The 20,270-nt window shown below is 41.5% G+C and overlaps 1 protein-coding gene across 3 annotated transcripts in view; it reads left to right on the top strand.

Moving 5' to 3' along the window:
• Positions 1 to 16,629, top strand: part of TET2 (tet methylcytosine dioxygenase 2) — a 74,220-nt gene extending 57,591 nt beyond the window's left edge. For 2 of the 3 annotated variants that reach the window (XM_075421404.1, XM_075421401.1), the window contains exons 4-10: positions 1,572 to 1,665; positions 2,734 to 2,942; positions 3,762 to 3,912; positions 6,112 to 6,201; positions 8,592 to 8,729; positions 10,212 to 10,611; positions 11,888 to 16,629. In XM_075421404.1, coding sequence (XP_075277519.1) covers positions 1,572 to 1,665; positions 2,734 to 2,942; positions 3,762 to 3,912; positions 6,112 to 6,201; positions 8,592 to 8,729; positions 10,212 to 10,611; positions 11,888 to 13,296 — 2,491 coding nt within the window. In that variant the 3' untranslated portion in view covers positions 13,297 to 16,629. The remainder of the gene's footprint in view (positions 1 to 1,571; positions 1,666 to 2,733; positions 2,943 to 3,761; positions 3,913 to 6,111; positions 6,202 to 8,591; positions 8,730 to 10,211; positions 10,612 to 11,887) is intronic. The other variant, XM_075421402.1, reaches the window with a different exon arrangement.
• The last annotated feature ends 3,641 nt before the right edge of the window (positions 16,630 to 20,270 follow it).

The following is a 20,270-nucleotide window of genomic DNA, read 5'->3' as shown; positions in this document are numbered from 1 at the left end:
CAGTTGAAAAGATTTGAGACAAAGCCCATTTCATTTCCAGTGTGTAATGTACAACATATTTTTATAGCGGCATCCACACAGTTGTCCTGCAATCCAGATTAGCAAATTGGTAGAAGATGTTAAGATTTAAAAATGTTTTTTTAATGTGGTTAATTAAAGAAACAAAAGTATACTAACATCCAAGCCTAAGTGGGAAAAAGTGACTTAATAGTTGCCTGCAGAACATATGTAGTACAACTTGATTTTATTTGTATAATTTCCTGTGACACTGAAATTTCACAATGAGATCACATCCAAAAATAAGCGTTTTTCATTTCCTCTACAGGACAGAAGTTTAAATACAAATATTTGCTCTTAAATATGTCACCAAGATTTTAGTGCAAAAACAAGCGGGATGAAAGGTCAAAAGTTCTCAAGGCATCATTAAATGGCTGCATAACAGGAAGGAACTATCTTGATTGCTCTATAGGTAACAGGCAAAGAACAAGGAGATTGTGATTTACTCCCCACACTGGTTATTCAAAAAAAAAAAAAAAAAAAAGGTAATCCCAATGAGAGCAGCAGATTTCAAGAAACAGTGATGGAAGTGCACTTTGCCCAGTCCCCAAAATGTAGCTGAGTCAGCGTGGTGGCTGGATGTGTAAGGTTGCAGACCCTGAGGTTTCCAACGCATGGCCTCACCTGAGAGCTGGTGTGCTCCAGGGCTCGGCAGGTGGGCACCCTCCAGCTGCAGCAGCCTGGGGAGAGGCCTGGCCAGGGAACGAACCTGGAAATGGCTTTACTGGTCTGATGCTTTTTATGGGTTCAAGATTTCCCTCACTTAGCATTTGCCATTTATTTCCACCTGGTCCATCAGAGGATGTGGAAGCTGGATCCCAATTGCTCTGGGTAACAGCACTGCTTGCATGTGGGGCTAGATTCTGCCTTGATGGCATCATCACCTCAATTAAATGCATCAGCTAGAGCTGACCTTGCCTGCCTCTGTCGCAAAAAGACACACACAAATGGCATCATCTGAGGGCATCTTGGGATCCTCGCTCAGTATAGAAGTCAGGCAGAAGTAAATAAGTAAAAATTTATGAGCGAATGATAAAGGAAATAGATATGATGCAAATTAATCATGACTTATTCATGCTGTATCTAAGCCATAAACAAGCACAGAAAAGGGGTAGAGTCACTACTGCATGCCAGCTGTTCCGTGACAGCTTAATTATATACGTTTCAGAGTAATAACTTCAAGTTTAACCCAGAAATTAAAGAAAAATTTAAAATTCCTCCCCAAAATAGAGAAACTCCAAGTCCACTTTTCAAAATGTCATCTATAACAAATTCTCTACAGAAATAGTTAAAAGGTTTGGGAATATTAATGTGATATGGAAAATGTATTAAAGACATTTGCCTACCTTAACGTATCAATCCACCACTATAATAAAATCAGCAATTGCACATCCCTCCCACTAATTCATAGTGTTTATTTTTTAAGATAAGACCAGCAAATGCGCTCCATCTTTTCATCATTCTATGCAGAATCAAATGAGTCTGCTTATTGTACATATTTTTGTTTGTTTAAGATTTGGACAGAAGGGTAAAGCTATAAGGATTGAGAGGGTTGTCTACACTGGGAAAGAAGGCAAAAGCTCGCAAGGATGTCCAATTGCTAAATGGGTAAGTGACGTACACAAATGTTAAGACTAATCTAGTTCAGTATAATGGTTCATGTAAGCAGACAGCAATGACGTCCTTCTGTTAGTTGACACTAGGAAACTTAAAATAGCTCAACGGCAGCAGTGCCACAGGATGCCTGTAGCCTGCTCCCCTCCCTGTGTCTCTCACTCCATTTACTTGTTGCATGGAGAACAGCAAGAATAAAATTTGGCTTAAAGGTATGAAAACCTGAGAAGGAAGGCAGTTTCACTTAGATTGAAGATTCACACCACCAGACATTCTCATTGCTTTTTACTTCTAGTTTACAAATAAGTCCAGTAAGTGCACCACTGTGATGTTTTTAAAATGTGCTCCCAGTTTGAGAGAGGCATTAGGACACCCTCTTAGCAAACACTGTCGTACTTTGGCACAAGTTACAGAGTGATTTGGATAGGCTGGGGAAAGGCAGGATGAGGAAAAACTGATACATGATTATAGTCTTTATGCATGCCAGACTGCACCTTTTGTTTTTTGGAAATACCCACAGTAGTACAAGCACTGAGAAGCAAGGACACTCTTATTTGAACAACATCTGCTGCTTTCCTCTCCTCACTGTAATGTTTGTACATACTGAGGGCAGGTCATGAAACTGAGTGGCTAATTACAAGTTTAGCTGCTTAAGTTTGGGAGGGAAAGGGAGAGAGCCCCCATGTCTAGACATTTAGTCCCTTCCTTTCCCCGCACAGCTCCTGTCCTAAGCGAGGTGTCCACCATCCACCCCTGTGCAGGGAGGCATCTCACTGCTCACTTCCTTCTGCCCACTAAGCAGACTGGGCCACCACTATGGCTTTCCATGCCATCAGTCAAGTTTAGCCTCTTAGAGTCAGCTTCAGTAAACAGAAGGGGTAGCCCTGGCCCGTATCACTAAATGAGAACAATAGGCCGAGTTGCCAGAAACAGAGGAAGACAGAAGTAGAAGTAACCTCTCCACGTGCACTAATGCTGAGGTTTCCTATTCTCTTGCTCTTCTCACTAAGAAATGCATTGTTTGTCCTGGGGCTCTGGGGGTGTGTGTTGCTGTGCATGCAGGTAGTCCGCAGAAGCAGTCAGGAGGAAAAGCTACTCTGCTTGGTGCGTGAGCGAGCGGGCCACACGTGTGAGACAGCTGTGATCGTGATTCTCATCCTGGTCTGGGAGGGAATCCCAACAAGCCTGGCCGACAAGCTCTACTCCGAGCTCACCGACACCCTGAGGAAGTACGGCACGCTCACGAACCGGCGGTGCGCCCTGAACGAAGAGTAAGTGAAACAAAGGGTATGCTCGCCAAACTTGCAACCCCACCTTCAGCCTCGGACCTGGCAGCTCCAGGCATGCTGTTACCCTGAAACACGCATAACCTTTCCAACAGTTTCAGGCAGTTTGAAAACCCACAAACCTTGTGAGAAAACTGAAGTAAGCATTCCCATAAATCAGGGAAAAACATCTTCCCAGAGCTGTGAAGCATCTCAGTATATTTAAAGGAAGGGATCTCAGCAGGGCCCAGAACAACCGATACCTCAACCTTGAAATAAAAACTCGATGCACTAAATCATACTGTAAGCCTATAGAAGCTAGCCTGAATCTAAAGAAATTGAACTATGTTGTTTTCCTGTGTCTTTCTGATAGCGAAGAACATTTACACTAAAATTAGCATAGCTATCACTGTATGTTACTTTGGTTTCATGGGAGGACTTGTATTTTAGGAATTATTGCTTAGGCCCTGTGAGAGGGCTCCCATGTTCTTGCAGTGCCGTGAACATGTGGCCCTTTCAGGTACCATGAATACTGCTACCTAACAAGGCGCTGTGCAAGCATACCCTCTTTTGAGCAAAGCCAGGTTTCTCACAGAAGCATAGAAACCCCATAGTCCTTGCTTTGCAACCTTGAAATTACTCACTCTGATAAATTGTTCTGTTATGATGCATATGCCTCCCTCTTACATTTCTTCATTATCTACTAATGGAAGACTATCCAAGACCAGTGATTCCCCAGAGCACTGGCAGAACACCAATGCCCAATGCAGGAGTGCCCCGGGGTGACCCACCTGCTGCTAACAGCCATATTCTCTTATTTTTTAGGCGGACTTGCGCATGTCAAGGGCTGGACCCTGAAACTTGTGGTGCTTCATTTTCCTTTGGTTGCTCCTGGAGCATGTACTACAATGGTTGTAAGTTTGCCAGAAGCAAGATTCCAAGAAAGTTTAAGCTGATGGGGGATGACCCAAAAGAGGTTGGTGTCCACTTCTAAAATGAGCCTCATTTGCAAGGAAATGTTTTCTGTCATGCTGCAAATAGAGATACAGTACAAGAGACCAGGGGCCAGAGCCCTGCCTGAAAGGCATACATGTAGGGTAATTAAATAACTGCCAGTCAAAACTGATTGATTCCAGTCAATGAGCCAGCTGAATTGACTGTCCAAATTCTGACAGCTGGTGAAAGCCCTGAGACTTAAAACCATGTTTGCAGGCTTTCACAATTAGAGGAGAGGGCATGGCCTGAATAATTGTGGCCGTATTAGGCCTGCAACTGGGCATTCCCCAGTGGCAGAGCAGAAGGTTTACCAACTGAAGGCACATAACATTGCAACTGGGAACCAGAGTTCGCTGCATGGAGACAAACATGATGAAACTCTGAGATGACAATACGAAGAGGAGGATAGGAAGACTCATTCTACATACAGTCCTGTCCCGCTGAATGTTTCAAGACTGGGCTCTATGTTACAGCAAACTGGTAACTATTTAAAACAAGTTAGAGAAAAAAATTGACCTTAGCCTGGGCGCAGGATACCTCTGAAGTTATGACTGCAGCGACTCCTGGACACCTCCAGCTAGTCATGTGTTTGGGAGGCTCCAATGGCCCAGTCTGTTTTTTGGCAAGCACACACAAATTTTGTTCCTTGCTTGTGTACTGATGCATGGGTCCACAGCTTTCACTATATTCTGGTGTCTTACACCAGTCTAAGCATTTCTTTCACATGATCAGAGCGCCAAGTACTTCTGCATCTTATGGCCTGCACTGAGAAAAGCACACTATTTAGAATATCATCATAATTAACATACTGCCTAATAACTCCCAACTGCTCTCCTATGGCTCCAAGAATTACAGAATAGCTGTCCTTCAATCATGCTGTGGCACAGAGCCTTCTTTATCATAGCCTGCAATCCTAAACCCCCCAAATTTTCCAAGCTGGATACCTGGCCAGAGCCCACCGAGGCACTCTTCTAACTTGCATTCCTGGATTTGCTTCCCATGGAAGCCAGAGCTGGGCAGGGAAGACGGTGTTACCCTCCAGTCTTGTTCCCACACAAAGTCGGGGTACCCAAAGCATGCGTCCAGACCAGGGGCTGGGTCACATAGCATAGACACAGTTTATAGACATACCAATAGGATCCCCACCAATAAAAACTAGAAGTAACACTTACAAATGGCAACCTATGGGCCATACAAAAGCTCCAAGTTCTGGCAGCAGCCACAAGGCCATAGCAAGATACATTTCACAATTTCATAATGTCATTTTGGAGTCCCAAACTAGGATATAGTCCCGTAGTAGGAGATACAAACTTCTAATGCAGCAAACACGTCTCTCTCAAACCCATAGGTTTCTCACAGCTCTTCACACATTCCTAACATATACAAGCACCTAAAAACAAGTATACCACTCCAGTATGCCACTGTTCTTTATGCACTTGAAATTAAAAATAAGGATCTCATATACGCACGGTTTTGAATTTGGGATTCTCATCCTGAGAGGATGGGGAACAACTTTGGAGTATGTTGTTAGAGTACTTCATTTTTAGAGCCCTTCATTTTGAGAGTGTGTATCCCTCCTTGTAGAAAAAAAGTGTGGTCATTCCTACCCCCATATCACCAAATACTAGACACGTCCACAATTCTTCATTGCTTAAGAACTGGGAACTTCTTAAAGTCTGAAGTATTTAAATAATTTTAAATTGCTGCATGAAAGATACTTCAGTGTGTTGAAGTGCTGTCTCTACAATGTGCAAACCCCTTAAATTAGGCAGATTTACTTGATAGACCATTGTGATATTATTTCTCTCAAGTTTTCTGAAGAGTATTGTTTTCCCAAAACTCCAGAAAGTAATGAGGATCATCACACTTGGATCTAAAACATCTCCATATTGAAGAACATGATGATCTTGGAGGTCTTTTGCAGCCTTAATAATTCTATGATTCTATGTCCTTTTGCAAGGATCACACTACATTACTTTGCTACTTCATTACTTTAAAGGCTGTGAAACATTAAAATGAAAAGGAGATTCACAACTGTTATGGTCTAAACAAGATTGATTAACGGTCTCGGCCTTTAAACAACTATCAGCGTAAACATAATTGTGTAAAGACCCTAACTTCTTAGATCCCATACATGCAGTATGGAAATGTTATTGAACTGTATTTCATTTCCTAACAGGAAGAAAAACTAGAATCTAATTTGCAGAATCTGTCAACCCTGATGGCACCTACCTACAAGAAGCTTGCACCTGATGCATATAACAACCAGGTATGCTGGGGAAAAAAGGAATTCGAGCAGTCAAGCAACTAACCTGATTTTTACCACACTTCCCAATGTTTCAACCTTATGCCAAACCATTATGTACATTTTGTGCCAGCATTCCTTTGACACTGGGGTAAAGACAAATGGAAACAAATAATTCCACTTAAAATGCTTTCAACTAGCAGAATTTGGCCCACGAAATAGAATGAATCTTTTCACCTACATCAACACAATAAAATAACTTTACACTTGAGCAGAAGTCTCTAGCTCGACAATATAAATTTCTGGATTTAGCACGATTCACAATCCAAACAGCCATGAAGATGGTGTGAGATTGGCAACAGCGCCAGCAGGCAGCGTATCATATTGCACTGAAGTCCTGAAGCCACAGGTTCAGTTCTGCTTTCTCAAGTGGCAGACGACTTTAGTTTTCACCAAAATAACCATTACAAATATGCTTTCAAAGCAAAGTTTCGTATTTGAACACACTCAGTCCTGCATATGCACACAAGTGCCTGCACCAGCCTTCTTGCATGAGGGGATTGTGTTCGCAGCTACTAGCACATTCAAAGTTTTTGTAAAGTTCCCAGTGTGGCTGACTTTCACCTGCATTCCTTTACCAAGTGTCTTTCAGATATTTGCATCAAAATTTGACCACATACCCCTTGCAAATGCATAACTGTTCGCCTTTGTTTTCGTTGCTCACGTTCACTACCATTACATTCACAGAACTTCTAGTCTGCAAACTATCAGCATCACTGCAGACTGTGACATCTTTCTTTCCTGTTGACAGCATTATGCTGTAGCAACCAGCACAAGACAGATTTTCAACTGTAATGGAAACAATAAACTGACACAAAACTGTCCATTTTTATTTGCCATAAAACTTACTCCTTTGCTGCATATTTAGTACGGGCGTACCCAGTTTCACTTACCTGATCAGATAAAGTTTGGACACTCGTTATGGAGGAAACTGTGGCCATGTGCCCACTAGCTGTGGTCTGTCCAAACATCTGAGAGAAATCTGCAAGAGAAGAAAGGAAGAGGAAAAATAAAAAATGAGGGGGTGGGGAACAATAAAATGGTTCCTTGCTTGGGCTGCTTTTGTTTTCCCACAAAAATTCACAAAAGAACTTTTCTCCATGTAAGCTGTGGTCCTGTCCAACACTTGTTGAAAATACAGACTTTTACAAGTTTCAGTTTTTACCTTGTGTAACAAGGCGTCTGTGTAGCTTGGCCTGTTTCAGCATTTTCATGCAGACCTTGTATTTGTGGGAAAACCCTCATCAAGCTACTGTCAGTGGCTTTAAAGAGAGATGATCGAGGCCTGATTTGGATTAAAATCTAGAATTGGAAAGGGTCTGTTTTTCCAGCTGGATCCAACAGATCATCTCCGAGATGCTTTAGTCAGGCAATTCTAGTCTGGCTAACGTTTCAGACCCCTCTCGTTTGATTCCAAAGAAGTTTACACGTTTCAGATTTTGTTCTGCATTTATTTTCAGATTCATGGGAAGGAAATATTCCCTCTTTTTTTTAAAATAAAGGTCTGTGAGCACACTAGACATCTTTTTAGTGATCTTGGATCAAGACATGGCAAAACTTCTAATTTCACCTTAGCTGAAAATGGGATCCATTAAGTTCCATTAAGTGTAGATTTTTTTGCATTCACTTGAAAGGTTCAGGAATTTCAGCAAAGCATTTTACAAATGTGGTTTCATTTTTAATTTCCTAAATAAAATATGAAACTGTCATTTGCCTAAGGCTTGATCTTCCATTACAAAATCCTTTCTTTATGTGTAAGGTTTATGTTGCATTATCAGCTCTTTGTAAAGCTCCTTAATCATGAGTGCATGGGTAGAAAGTCTTGACTGAATTATCTCTCTTTTTTGTCAGGGGTTAGAGTTGTACTTAAGCTAATGAAATACATGTTTAGCACGCCAAAATATTACAAATCAAAAAGCAAATTATTATTTTTCATGAAGTCATTCTGAAGTCAGTTTTCTAAAGCCATTTTCCCTTAATAGCTTGGTATATTTCCACTCTACACAAACATGTCACTCTTACAGTGCCGGATGCTGAGACCACGCACTGCACTTGTCCTGTAAAAACACCAACCACTGGCAGAGAACCAAAAGTAATATGCAAGGAAAAGCATTATTGGCCAGTTTCACAATCACGCCAGAGCCAGAAGGTTACAGGGAACAAAGCAGCAAGGAATGAAATACGGAGACAAAATTGCCATCAAATTACTTGATTTTATTTGCCTTCAGGATTTGTATGTTGCCACCTCCGAGATGTCAGGAGACTTGCATGTTGTCACGGCAGAGCATTCAGTGCTGATCCCGTGTACTGGAGCATCCAGCTCGGTTGCAGTGATACCTGTCATCTCTTTCCAGATCGAGTATGAACACAGAGCACCCGAGTGTCGCCTGGGTTTAAAAGAAGGTCGCCCATTCTCAGGGGTCACTGCCTGCCTGGATTTTTGCGCTCATGCTCACAGAGACTTGCACAATATGCAGAATGGGAGTACACTGGTAAGTCTGTGATGCATATAGCCTCCTTACCCCAGCACTAATTTCATATATTTAATTCATTATCTGCCATCTGTTTAAATTTATACTTGCGTAATGCAGATTGCTCAAAAAAGAAACATTCAGCAGTAATTGAGCTAACTTATTACCCCCTACACAATTTTTCATTCAAATGAATGAGACTTACGGTGTATCAAAGAGAGCTTTAATATAGAACTGGTGAAAAAGAAACTGTGGAGACAATGGAAGAAAGGTCCCAGCAGGGCTGAAATGCCTGTGTCAGTGTTCCTGGCACAAAATGGTTTATATTTGTCCTCCTGAAACACCATTTTTTCTAACAATTTTGGATTATATCTCCTAATAAAATAAAAATGGAAACAAATGACTTCTTTCTAGGACAGTTTTGGAAGCTGTGGATTTCATTCCTGCTTGGGATGAGCAGAAAGCCTGCAAGCCTTGCTATCCCTTGTATTGTACATGCACCCTTTATTCCCTTCAGTTCTGATCTCTAGCATGTACAGCAAAGATTCTGTAGAAAATACCAGAACAGCGAGCTGCTTTCCAATATGTATTGGATTATTTCTGTTTCCTGCCTACTCTCTCTGTGACAGTACAGTTGGGGTAAATGACAAATGAGAAAGAATAATCTTCAGTTTTGAGTAATCATCATGGTTGCAGTTTGAACCAACTATCCAGGTTCACAGTGCAGCTCTTCTTACGACCAAAAAGAATATCTACTTTTTTAATACCAACTAAATTTTTCCTGTTTCCAGGGTCTGACCTAATTGACAAGTCAACCACCAGCAATACAATATATATTTCTAGCTGAGCTTACTTCCTAAAACTGGCCGATGCAATGATTTTGCTACAGAGTATGTCTGTATCAGCATTTTTTTCCACTGAGATCCTCCCAATACCTGTTTTAGCTGGAGCTGACACAATGAGCGCACTGCATGACACAACAGTAACTTCCTTAAATCTTATTACTAACATTACAGTGACTTGCTCCTTGGCAGAGTCCTGGCAGTTGCCATTGTAAGGCAATGTGAAATACAGTGGCAGTATGGTATATTGCATACTGTTTCTAATAGGTAGCTAGCTAATGCATTATAGTGAAAAAAATCTTCAGGTGAGTACAAAGTCCCAGGTTCCACTGTTGTAGCTCTCTGACCACGGTACAATGGATCACCCAGTTTGTTTCAGGTTAGGGTAATCCCTAACTGTACTGTTCATTTCAACACAAGTACCAGAAAGAGATATATATACCTTCTGTTTGTATTAACACTGTCCAACAGAGCAATGGAAGAAAAGAAATCGCAAGCTTGCTGTGATATGCATAAATTGCACAGAAACTTACAGCTTACAAATAGCTTGCCAGATGCCAACACCGACAGTGGCAGGGCAAGGTAAAATGCACAGACTACTATTTCAGATCTCTTCTTCTCAGACTGGTTTGAGAATTACTTGAACGCACCTTTCCAACAGGTTTGCACACTAACTAGAGAAGACAATCGTGAAATTGGCCAAACACCAGAAGACGAGCAGCTCCACGTGCTCCCGTTATATAAAGTCTCTGATGTGGATGAGTTTGGAAGCACTGAAGGCCAGGAGGAGAAGAAGAGGAATGGCAGCATCCAGGTCCTTACCTCCTTTCGCCGAAAAGTAAGGATGTTAGCAGAGCCTGTTAAGACGTGTCGGCAAAGGAAGCTAGAAGCAAAGAAAGCAGCTGCAGAAAAGCTTTCCTCCTTGGAGAGTGGGCCTAGCAAAGCTGAAAGAGAGAAGTCGGCTGCAGCACGCAACAAGCAAGGCAACTCTGAGGCGGCAGGTCATGCAAAGCAGCTAGCAGGTAAACACAGGAATCTGACCGGGATCTTTACCAGCAGTGGTAAGCTTTCTAGAAATCAGGGCCATTTATAATGGGTCTCAAGAAAATTATTATTCTCAGCCCAGGAACATTTTAAAGTAAAAAGGAAAGAGAATTCTTAAAAGTAAATATCAATATTGTATATTTATAAATACTAGAGTGTCAAATTGTGGTCAACTCTGGAGAAGCCAAAAAAAGAAGTTGTATGAGAAATTCTTTACTGTTGGATAGTTAACACCTGTAGAAATCTGGTGCTTTTGCAAACTCTGCTTGCCATCCAGCATATTGTAAAGTACCTTTAAAACTAGTTAGTAGTGCTAGAAGCCATGAAGAGAAGTGCGCAATGCTGCTGCCAGAGAAAGAATGACCTACACGTCACTCACTGTCTGCCACTGCTACAGAGAACCTCCTAATTTGAGGGGATTCAAGCCTAACCTCTTTACCACTATTTATACTCTCTGCTTCAAGACCAAAAGCAGAACAGGTTTTTCCATAGTGGAGTGATAGTTTAAAAAAAAAAAAAACACTTAACAATCCCTGGCAGTTTTCATCAGTTGATGTGAGAGTCCTGAGCAAAGGACTTCATCATGACTATTTTATTGTTACAGCAGCTTTTTCAGAGAGGAAAAAATTGATACATCCCAGGCCACCAAGAAGGTCACTGATATACCTATAAATAGAAGTCAGCTGTCCCATGACCCAGGCTAGGATTGTAACCATTAAATGATGCCATTTCACTTTAATGAATGATGTTTTTGCTCTTACGTCTTCAGTTAATCTCACTTGTTACTGAGCTGTTCTCTCTATCAGTGAATGTCACCGTTGGTTTTTCACATAAAGCTAGGGACATTTTTTTGAGACACTTCTATTAATATAGATGAGAAGAATGATTTATTCTTGGGGAAAAGAAGGTCACGTTGTGGATGGCCATTTGGGAGCACTTTGATGCTCCGTTTCGTGGGCTACTTAAATGATGATTCAGTTCTCTGGATTTTGTGCATGTGACTGAAGAGATTGCACTGTCCTCTTTTTCCCCATTGCCACTAGCATCTGATCTCACTGGATGCATGCCAAAAAGGATGAGTAGCCTTAGTATTTATTCATCTTCTTAAAGGATGATGGTATTTGAGATACGAGAAAGGGAACTTCTGTTAACTTATCATATGATATACTTTTCTTAGAAATTTTGTAGATACGTATCATGAAAAGTCTATAAAGTATGTGGTTTGTTGGCAGGGTTTTTTTTTAAAAAAAAGCTTGTTTGTTGTGTTTGTTTTTTTTCTTTTCACATCTACAGATCTTTTACGCCTTTCAGGACCAGCCACACAACAACAGCAGCAGCAACATTCACCGCGCACTCTCCCTAACAACCCTCAGTCAAATCCTATTAACTCTTACTCGGGTTCAGGTTCTGCAAATCTCTATGTAAGGTTGCCTACTCCAGCCAATGCTTATCCAAGCTCTTCATACACTTCAGATCCCTATGGAGGGTCCAGTCCCATGAACCTCTATACAACCTCATCACAGCCTGCGGGGTCTTATTTGAATTCTTCCAGTCCCATCAACCCTTATTCAGGATCATTAAGTCAACATAACCAATATCCACCCTACCAATGCAATGGAAACGTACCTATGGACAACTGCCCCTCTTACTTGGGCTCCTACCCTTCCCAGCATCAGCACATGGACTTGTATAGTTGCCAGAGCCAAGACCATATGTCTAAACTAAGTCTACCGCCCATTCAAACATTATACCAGCAGAGGTTTGGGAATAACCAGAGTTTTGGTCCCAAGTACTTGAATTATGGAAACCAAAATATGCAGGTAGATTCCTTCAGTAATTGCACCATTAGACCAAATGTACACCACGTAGGTTCTTTTTCCTCTTATTCCACCCATGAGGCTGACGGCCATTTTATGGAGGTTGCCTCAAGGTTAAAATCTAATCTGAGTAATCCGAGCATGGATTATGCCTCCATGAGTAAAACCAGTGAACATAATCATATGCAACCCCCTCCGCATTTAGCACATGACTACCATTCTGCTCCAAGCATGTTTAGTGGTCCTCCTAATTCACTGCATCTGCAAAATAAGGATAGCGAAATGATTTCACATGCAGTTAATGGTTTGTCCAACATGCTTCCAGGTCAAAACCATGATAGGACTACTCCCCAGGGTGGTTTAGATAAAACTGATGTGCTGAATCCAGAAAAAGCAGAGGATCCCGATGAAGTCTGGTCAGATAGTGAGCAGAGCTTTCTGGATCCAGAAATTGGAGGAGTGGCAGTTGCTCCATCTCATGGGTCAATTCTCATAGAGTGTGCAAAACGTGAGCTCCACGCAACGACCCCCTTAAAAAATCCCAACAGGAACCATCCCACCAGAATATCCCTTGTCTTTTACCAGCACAAGAGTATGAATGAGCCAAAACATGGTCTGGCTCTGTGGGAAGCAAAGATGGCTGAGAAGGCAAGAGAGAAAGAGGAGGAATGTGAAAAGTATGGTCCAGACTACGTGCCTCAGAAATCCTATGGCAAAAAAGCAAAGCGGGAGCCTGCTGAGCCACACGAACCCTCGGAGCCAACGTATGTGCGCTTCATCAAGTCTCTTGCACAAAGGACACTGTCGGTCACCACAGACTCCACAGTAACTACATCTCCATATGCCTTTACACGGGTTACAGGGCCTTACAACCGATATATCTAACTTCACACCTTTGTTGGTTACCTCATTTGAAAAAACACCTTATCAGTAGGATAGTTCTGCTTTAGGTTTTGGGGAAGGCAAGGGTGGAGAAGAAAACAGTGTTTTTACAAAACTCGTCAGTGGAAAAAGCCTCAGCACACCAGCAAAAAGAGGTAATCTCACTAGCGCACTTATTTTCCACTGATTTTTAAGTGGTCACAGATGGCACGTAGGAAACAAGACCAAAGCATCCTATGCAAAAACAAAAACAAAACAAAAAAGTGTTTCACAATTTACATTTGAAAACACTGGCTCCATTACTGAAAGAGATAATCTGCAAATGGATTTTTTTTTTTTCTTACAGTTTTGCACATCTGTGGCCACTTTTAATGTCATCAAGTTTGCATAGTCATGGAACAGGAGCAAAAAAAACCCTAAAAAAAATAATACTGTAGTATTACAACTGCAGGAATCTTAAAATAACATCTGGTGCTGAATCTATGATGTACTGAAATACTGGAATTATGGCTTTTTAACATGCAGTTTTTACTGTAATCTTATTAGTCTCTTGATTTTATTTAACAAAGTAGATAAGTATAAAAGATAATGAATAGACAGCAAAACACTGAATTTGTTTGGATATTCTAAAACCATGGTGCTATCTAAGAGAATGGTGTCTTTATTTTAACAGTCGAACAGTTAATGCCTTTATAACAAAATGTCGATGATGTAGTCAAATGTTCTTCAACAACAGGGAGGACCTTTTCATTCATGTATGTATTGAATTTACCTGGTGTTAAAATAAGCTTACTTTTTAACATATGGGAAGTACAAAGACCTCTGGATTTTGCTCATCCAGTCAAGTCCTAGAAAAGGACAATAAAATATAGAAATATTTTTTTTTAAATAGTGTTTCAAAAGCACTTTGTCTACCTAAGCTTGGCAACTTGAACAATGCTAAGGTACTAAGACATTAAAAAAAAAAAAAGAGTTTACTTTGATTTTAAAATGCAAAGATAATTTTTTTAAACTAAAAAAAGCTTTTAAATACTTTTGTTTTAGCCGTGCATCTGCTAGTGGGCTACATATCCATTTTTAATACAGTCAGTTATGGTAAAAATGGGGCTTACTGGATATAAGGGAATACTTTAGTACACAAAACACATGTTTTTCTGGTGCTCATCTCACACAGCTATACTGTAAACTGTTTTCTACAATTACTATGACAAGTTCATTGCTCAAATATGTACAGTTTTAAGGAAAGAATTTTATATTAACCACAGGTAATAATTAGCAGCATGCGACAGACTACAACTAGTTAGCTTGGGCTTCTGCTGTTTTTCAAGATCTGTACGCTCTTCAAATATTGAATGGCAGATTGCTTTTGTGTTGACAATTACGTACATTGTGGTGTAAGTCATTTCTCGGTGCAAGTGTCCTCTTTTCCAGGAAGATTAAGCAGACCGATGCCTACACAAGATGAATGAAACAGGGTTAGTTCTGTGTGATTCCGTTGATTAAATAGAAAAAAAAGAATAGGCAGCTGGCTTGCTGTGGTGGTTTTAAATCATTAATTTCTATTAAAAAGAAAAGCAGGAGAGTTGTATAGTAAATTAAATTGTAAACAAAACTTTTTTTAACGCAATGCTTTAGTATTTTAGTACTGTAAAAATATTAAATCTATATATATTTGGGTTTTGAGCTGAATTCACATCATGGTGCTACTCAGCCTGCTACAAATATATCATAATGTGAGCTAAAAATACATTAAAAGGTTTGAGTGATGTTCCTACTTGTCATATACCTCAACACTAGTTTGGCAATAGGATATGGAACTGAGTGTGAAAGTTTATATATTGTATACCATCATTTTCCCCAATAGCCTTTGAAAAAAACAAACAAAAAAAAAAACAAAACAAAAAAACTCTCTCAATACTTGACATTTTAGCAAGTATAACTTGAACTTCAACTTTTTTTTTTTTTTTTGGTTCTAAAAATTCAGGGATATTTCAGCTCATGTTCTCCTATGCCAACGTGTCACCTGTGTGTATGTAAAGCTGTTGTAGGTTAAATATATTATTCTTTGGTTTTTTGTTTTGTTTTGGGGTTTTTTTCAGGGATTTAATGCTTTTCTTTTGAATCCCTTCTCTAATTTTTCTTGTACATGTATTGATGTAACTAAAACTAATTTTGTAAATTCGTTAGCTCTTTTTATTGTAATGAAAGTGTTTAAGAGATTTAGAATGTTTTGCCTGTTTCAAACGAATAAACAAAAAGAAAGTAGAATGCACTGAGCTGATTAAAGGGAAAAATGTAAGGCAGGGGTTTGGCAAGTGACTGTTTGCTAGAGTTGTTCAAGTCACTCTCTAAACAAGGCTTCTTGGATACTGTAATGAATAAAATAAAATATAAAAAGGTACAGTCTGTACAAGGGCTTCCCTAAACATGCAAACCTCCATGTCCCAGATGTATCTTGTGCAATATACTGTAAGATTAAGTTTGGTGGAAAGAAATTTTATCTAACAGAATCACAACCTAACTTGAGTAAATCAAAGGAGGCCTTTGGGTTTAATGGTCAGATATTTATTATGGCAATTTTGTTTTTTAATTCTCAGTCTGTGACTTTACCCACTGCATTGAAACAAAAGTTTCGCCTTTTTTAAAAAAAAAAATAGATTAATGCTGGTTATATGTCAGATTAATTAAATCATTATAAATCTTCATCTTTTGGTGATTTTTGTTTTTAAGTCCTATATTATTCATGTAATCCATAGTAGATGTTTGGTTAATACGCCGTGCACCGTCATTTGCCAAACTGCTGGCAGCAGGAGCAGGAAGCTTAGCTGGTGAATCAGTTTTGTATTGTAAATACCCGAACTGTAATTTCTGGTGTACAGAACCCTGCCTCAGTTGGAACGAATGACAAAGCAGACATGAAATTGCTTGTATAGGATTATCAGGTTGACTATAGCCATACTTGAAGATGCTTCTGAGTGGTGTCAACTTTACTTGAATGAATTTTTCATCTTGATTGACGCACAGTGGTATAAAGTTCACTTCTAAAGCTAGTGGTTAACTTGTGTAGGAAACTTTAGCAGTTTGACACTAAGGTAATGAACTTCTGTGTGCATTTTCTATGCTTATGTTCTACTTTTTTTTTTTTTTTTTTTTACTTTAGTTTCATTCATTTTCATGAAATGTTTGGTATGTCTATAAAAAGAATCCGAGGATGGTTATAAATACTGTAAGTATTGTAATGTAATGCAGGTTATTTGAAAGCTGTTTATTATTATATCATTCCTGATAACGCTGAGATGTGGGTGTTTTTAATAAAATTTATATTTATTTAATGCACTCTAAGTCTGTCTTGCAGAAACTTGTCTTTCCCTGTCATTTTTACCAGCTAACCACAAAGCACAGTGAAACACGGTCTCTAGTACCAGCCACTTGACAAGAGCCCCAGGGGAACCAGGCAATGGGTAGAGGGCTGGGGAAACTGCTGGCCTGGGGAAACTTAAATCTACAACTGTGTTAGGAGAACAGAGGAAGTTGCTCACTTCAGCAGCTCAGGAACTGAACACATTCATTGACATGCCAGGACAACTCACTGAATCACAGAATGGTAGGGGTTGGAAGGGACCTCTGTGGGTCATCTAGTCCAACCCTCCTGCCAAAGCAGGGTCACCTACAGCAGGCTGCACAGGACCTTGTCCAGGCGGGTCTTGAATATCTCCAGAGAAGGAGACTCCACAACCTCCCTGGGCAGCCTGTTCCAGTGCTCCGTCACCCTCAGAGGGAAGAAGTTCCTCCTCATGTTCAGACGGAACTTCCTGTGCCTCAGTTTGTGCCCATTGCCCCTTGTCCTGTCACTGGGCACCACTGAAAAGAGTCTGGCCCCATCCTCCTGACACCCACCCTTGAGATATTTATAAGATCCTTTCTCAGCCTTCTCTTCTTCAGGCTAAACCAGCCCAGCTCCCTCAGCCTTTCCTCATAGGAGAGATGCTCCAGTCCCCTGGTCATCTTCATAGCCCTCCACTGGACTCTCTCCAGTAAACCCACACCCCCATACAGGTTTAGCCCACCTCCATCTGCTCCAACTCAAGCATCACACTCTGAGGAAATGTATCACCAGGGACTTCAGACCAGAAGAGCTAGACGTCACATTTATTCCGAGTTCTGCTTTGACCCCTGGCTCTAAGGGGTTGGGATGCCAGCTACCTAGCCCAGGCTACTGCTCAGGAAAATCTGTGTTTACAGTGAAGGAGGGAGGCATTTTTACAGGAAGGAAGAGGGTGTAGAGCATCACTGCTGGCTTCACACTGGTGTTTGTGGCCACAGATGAATATGGCATATTCGCTGGTAGAATTTCCTCACTGCTCGAGTAACAGCCACAAATGCACACCTGGCAGAGGCAGGACAAGGGAGAGACTCCAGGGGTTCAGTGGTTGGTTTGAGGTGTTTACCTGTTTATGCACTTTTCAGTTGATTTCAACGTTAAACCCAAATGGTGGGATGCTCCTGCAGACCGTAGTATTGCGCCAGTGGAGGTTTAGATTGGATATTAGGAAAAATTTCTTCACCAAAAGGGTTATCAAGCACAGGGGCAGGCTGCCTGGGGACATCGCAGGGTCACCATCCCCAGAGGTGTTTAAAAGACGTGTAGATGTGGCACTTAGGGACATGGTTTAGTGGTGGACTCGGCAGTGTTAGGTTTACGGTTTGACTCTGCAACCTCAAGAGCCCTTTCCAACCTAAATGATTCTATGACGAGAAAAAAACTAAATTATAGAAGTCTAAAGCCTCATGTATAATCTAAATCACACGTAATCTAGAAAAAAGCAGAAGTAATAAGGAAGCGTGTCTGAATCAATACCAGGACATACATTCCTGCAGCCACCAGACAAAAGCTTCTTTTCACTTCAAGGGACATCAGGGCTGAATCCTGAAATATTCTTTTCTGTGGGAAGACGCAGAAATTGCTCTCTCCAAGGCTGAAAAACATTTCTGCGACATTCGGTACTTGAACGCTTTTCAGGCTTTCTTTTTTAAGACCCCGGGTTTGTCGTCAGCCCTGGTTACCCCACCCATCAGTGCCACACACCTTGGGAAACCCCCCCTATTCCGTACATTCATGTAACCACGTGTTTTGGGGAAGTAGCAATTTAAAACTCAAGATCTCTGCAGTGCTCACCCCTGGCTCTCGGCAGATCCCCGACGGGAAGGTCTCGGGGCAGGCTGGCACGCCGCAGCAGCCGAGTGTTGCTCTTTTCTGTGCGCAGGTGCACTTTCACGCGCTGGACAGCCGGAACCAACAGACGCATGCGCTTTAACGAAGGTCTGTCACCCCTTCAGCCTCCCCCAGAAGAAAACCCTGCCCTTAATGAACGTTCCCAGTGGCTGCCTTTTAAGAAAAGGTGTGCGGTGCGCTTCGACAGATCTCGCTTCGATGGCGCAGCTGACACTGGCACAGCGCGCTGCCGGCCACGGCCACGGGGAAGTCAACCCAGTCCTGCCACCCGCGCCGACCCACGAACGCGGGCTGTCCCCGAGACAAGGGCGGCTCGCTCATGTGGCCCCGGAGGCCGGGACCAAGGCACAGCTTCCCACCACCGCTCAACCCACCGGCTGCTGGCCCCCGTTAATCGCTCACAACTGGGGGTGCCCAGCGGAGCATCCAGCTCCCAGAGGCAGCTTCTGCCTTGCCTTTCCTCTTCTACCCAGCCATTCTGTCGTTTTCTGCCTTTTGACACCTCACAGAGAGGACAAGACAGCTTTTTTATGGGAATGACTGAAAAGCCTGTGATGACATGCCGAGCCAGGGTGAACAAACCCCAGGCAAAAATTTAAAGCGACGGGTGATTTTGCTCAAAGATACAAAAAAGTATCCAGCATGGAGGAGCGGGGAGAAGGACAATACACTTAAACAAAAGGATTTCTTTTGGAGAAGTAAAGCACCTTACAGAAGAAGGCAGGAATTAAGTAGCGGTGGGTCATGGTGGTTTCTGCATGTGCACATTTTCACCACTACTTTCAAAGACAAATTAGGAAATATTTTTAAAACCTCAAATCTTTGCACTCAAGTAAAACTCAAAGCAGGGGAACAAGACCTTGGATTTAGATGTGCACCCTGTGGTTCGCACCCAACTGCAAAACCGAGCTTACAGAAACGCACACCCCTTGCCCGTATGCTGTTCAGAAGAGCACGGCACCGTGCCTGCCGGCGGAGCTGCAGGGCAGGGCTCTCCCTTACTTCTATACTCACATGACAAGCATCACGCCAACCTCACTGAAGCCTGCTGATAGCCCAGCAGCACCGAGATTAGAACTGGTAGATACCATCATCTCAGAAGTAAATTAATGCTCTGCTGTTTAACTGACACAGTAACTTTTTTATTCTTTTAAAAAGCATGCGTCTGTCAAGTTTCTGTTACACTTAACTATGTTTACCTAATGCAGACACAGCAAATAATTTTGAGGCGCTCAATAAATGACCATTTTGTCTCAGAGGACTGACAATTTTACCCCACCACCACATGAGCTACAATGACAGCTCTCCCTCCATCACTCCGTGTGAGACATTTCGTTTTTCAGCTAAGTTTATGTATTAAGTGGGTCCCTTTACTTTGACCTGTAAATGATTCCCTAAGTTAGTTTAATTAAGGCAAATACTGTACTAGGACAGATTCTTGCAGAATTTACAAATACATCAGTCAGCTCCGTGTTTTACTTGCGTCACCTCTAACAGCAAAAACTGGTGCGCATGAATTTAGCACAGAAAGTGGTGCTGATTTATATAAAAAAAAAATCCTTCTGTTTAGAGAGAAGAAAAAACTTGCAGTGTGGTAAGAGAGTGAGCAAGAATAAGGAAAGGGTCTGTTAAAGATCTAATGCTATTCTTTCTACTCTTTCTGATCAACAGAGAAAACCAGAGCTTGAAGCTGAGTGCTTGACTTGGGCGTCATGAGGCGAGGCACTGGAGCCCCAGCCCAAAC

This window comes from Opisthocomus hoazin, chromosome 5, assembly GCF_030867145.1.
Source record: "Opisthocomus hoazin isolate bOpiHoa1 chromosome 5, bOpiHoa1.hap1, whole genome shotgun sequence".
Taxonomy (NCBI): domain Eukaryota; kingdom Metazoa; phylum Chordata; class Aves; order Opisthocomiformes; family Opisthocomidae; genus Opisthocomus; species Opisthocomus hoazin.
Note: the sequence above shows the minus strand (reverse complement) of the source record. Positions and strands in the feature narration are given on the sequence as shown.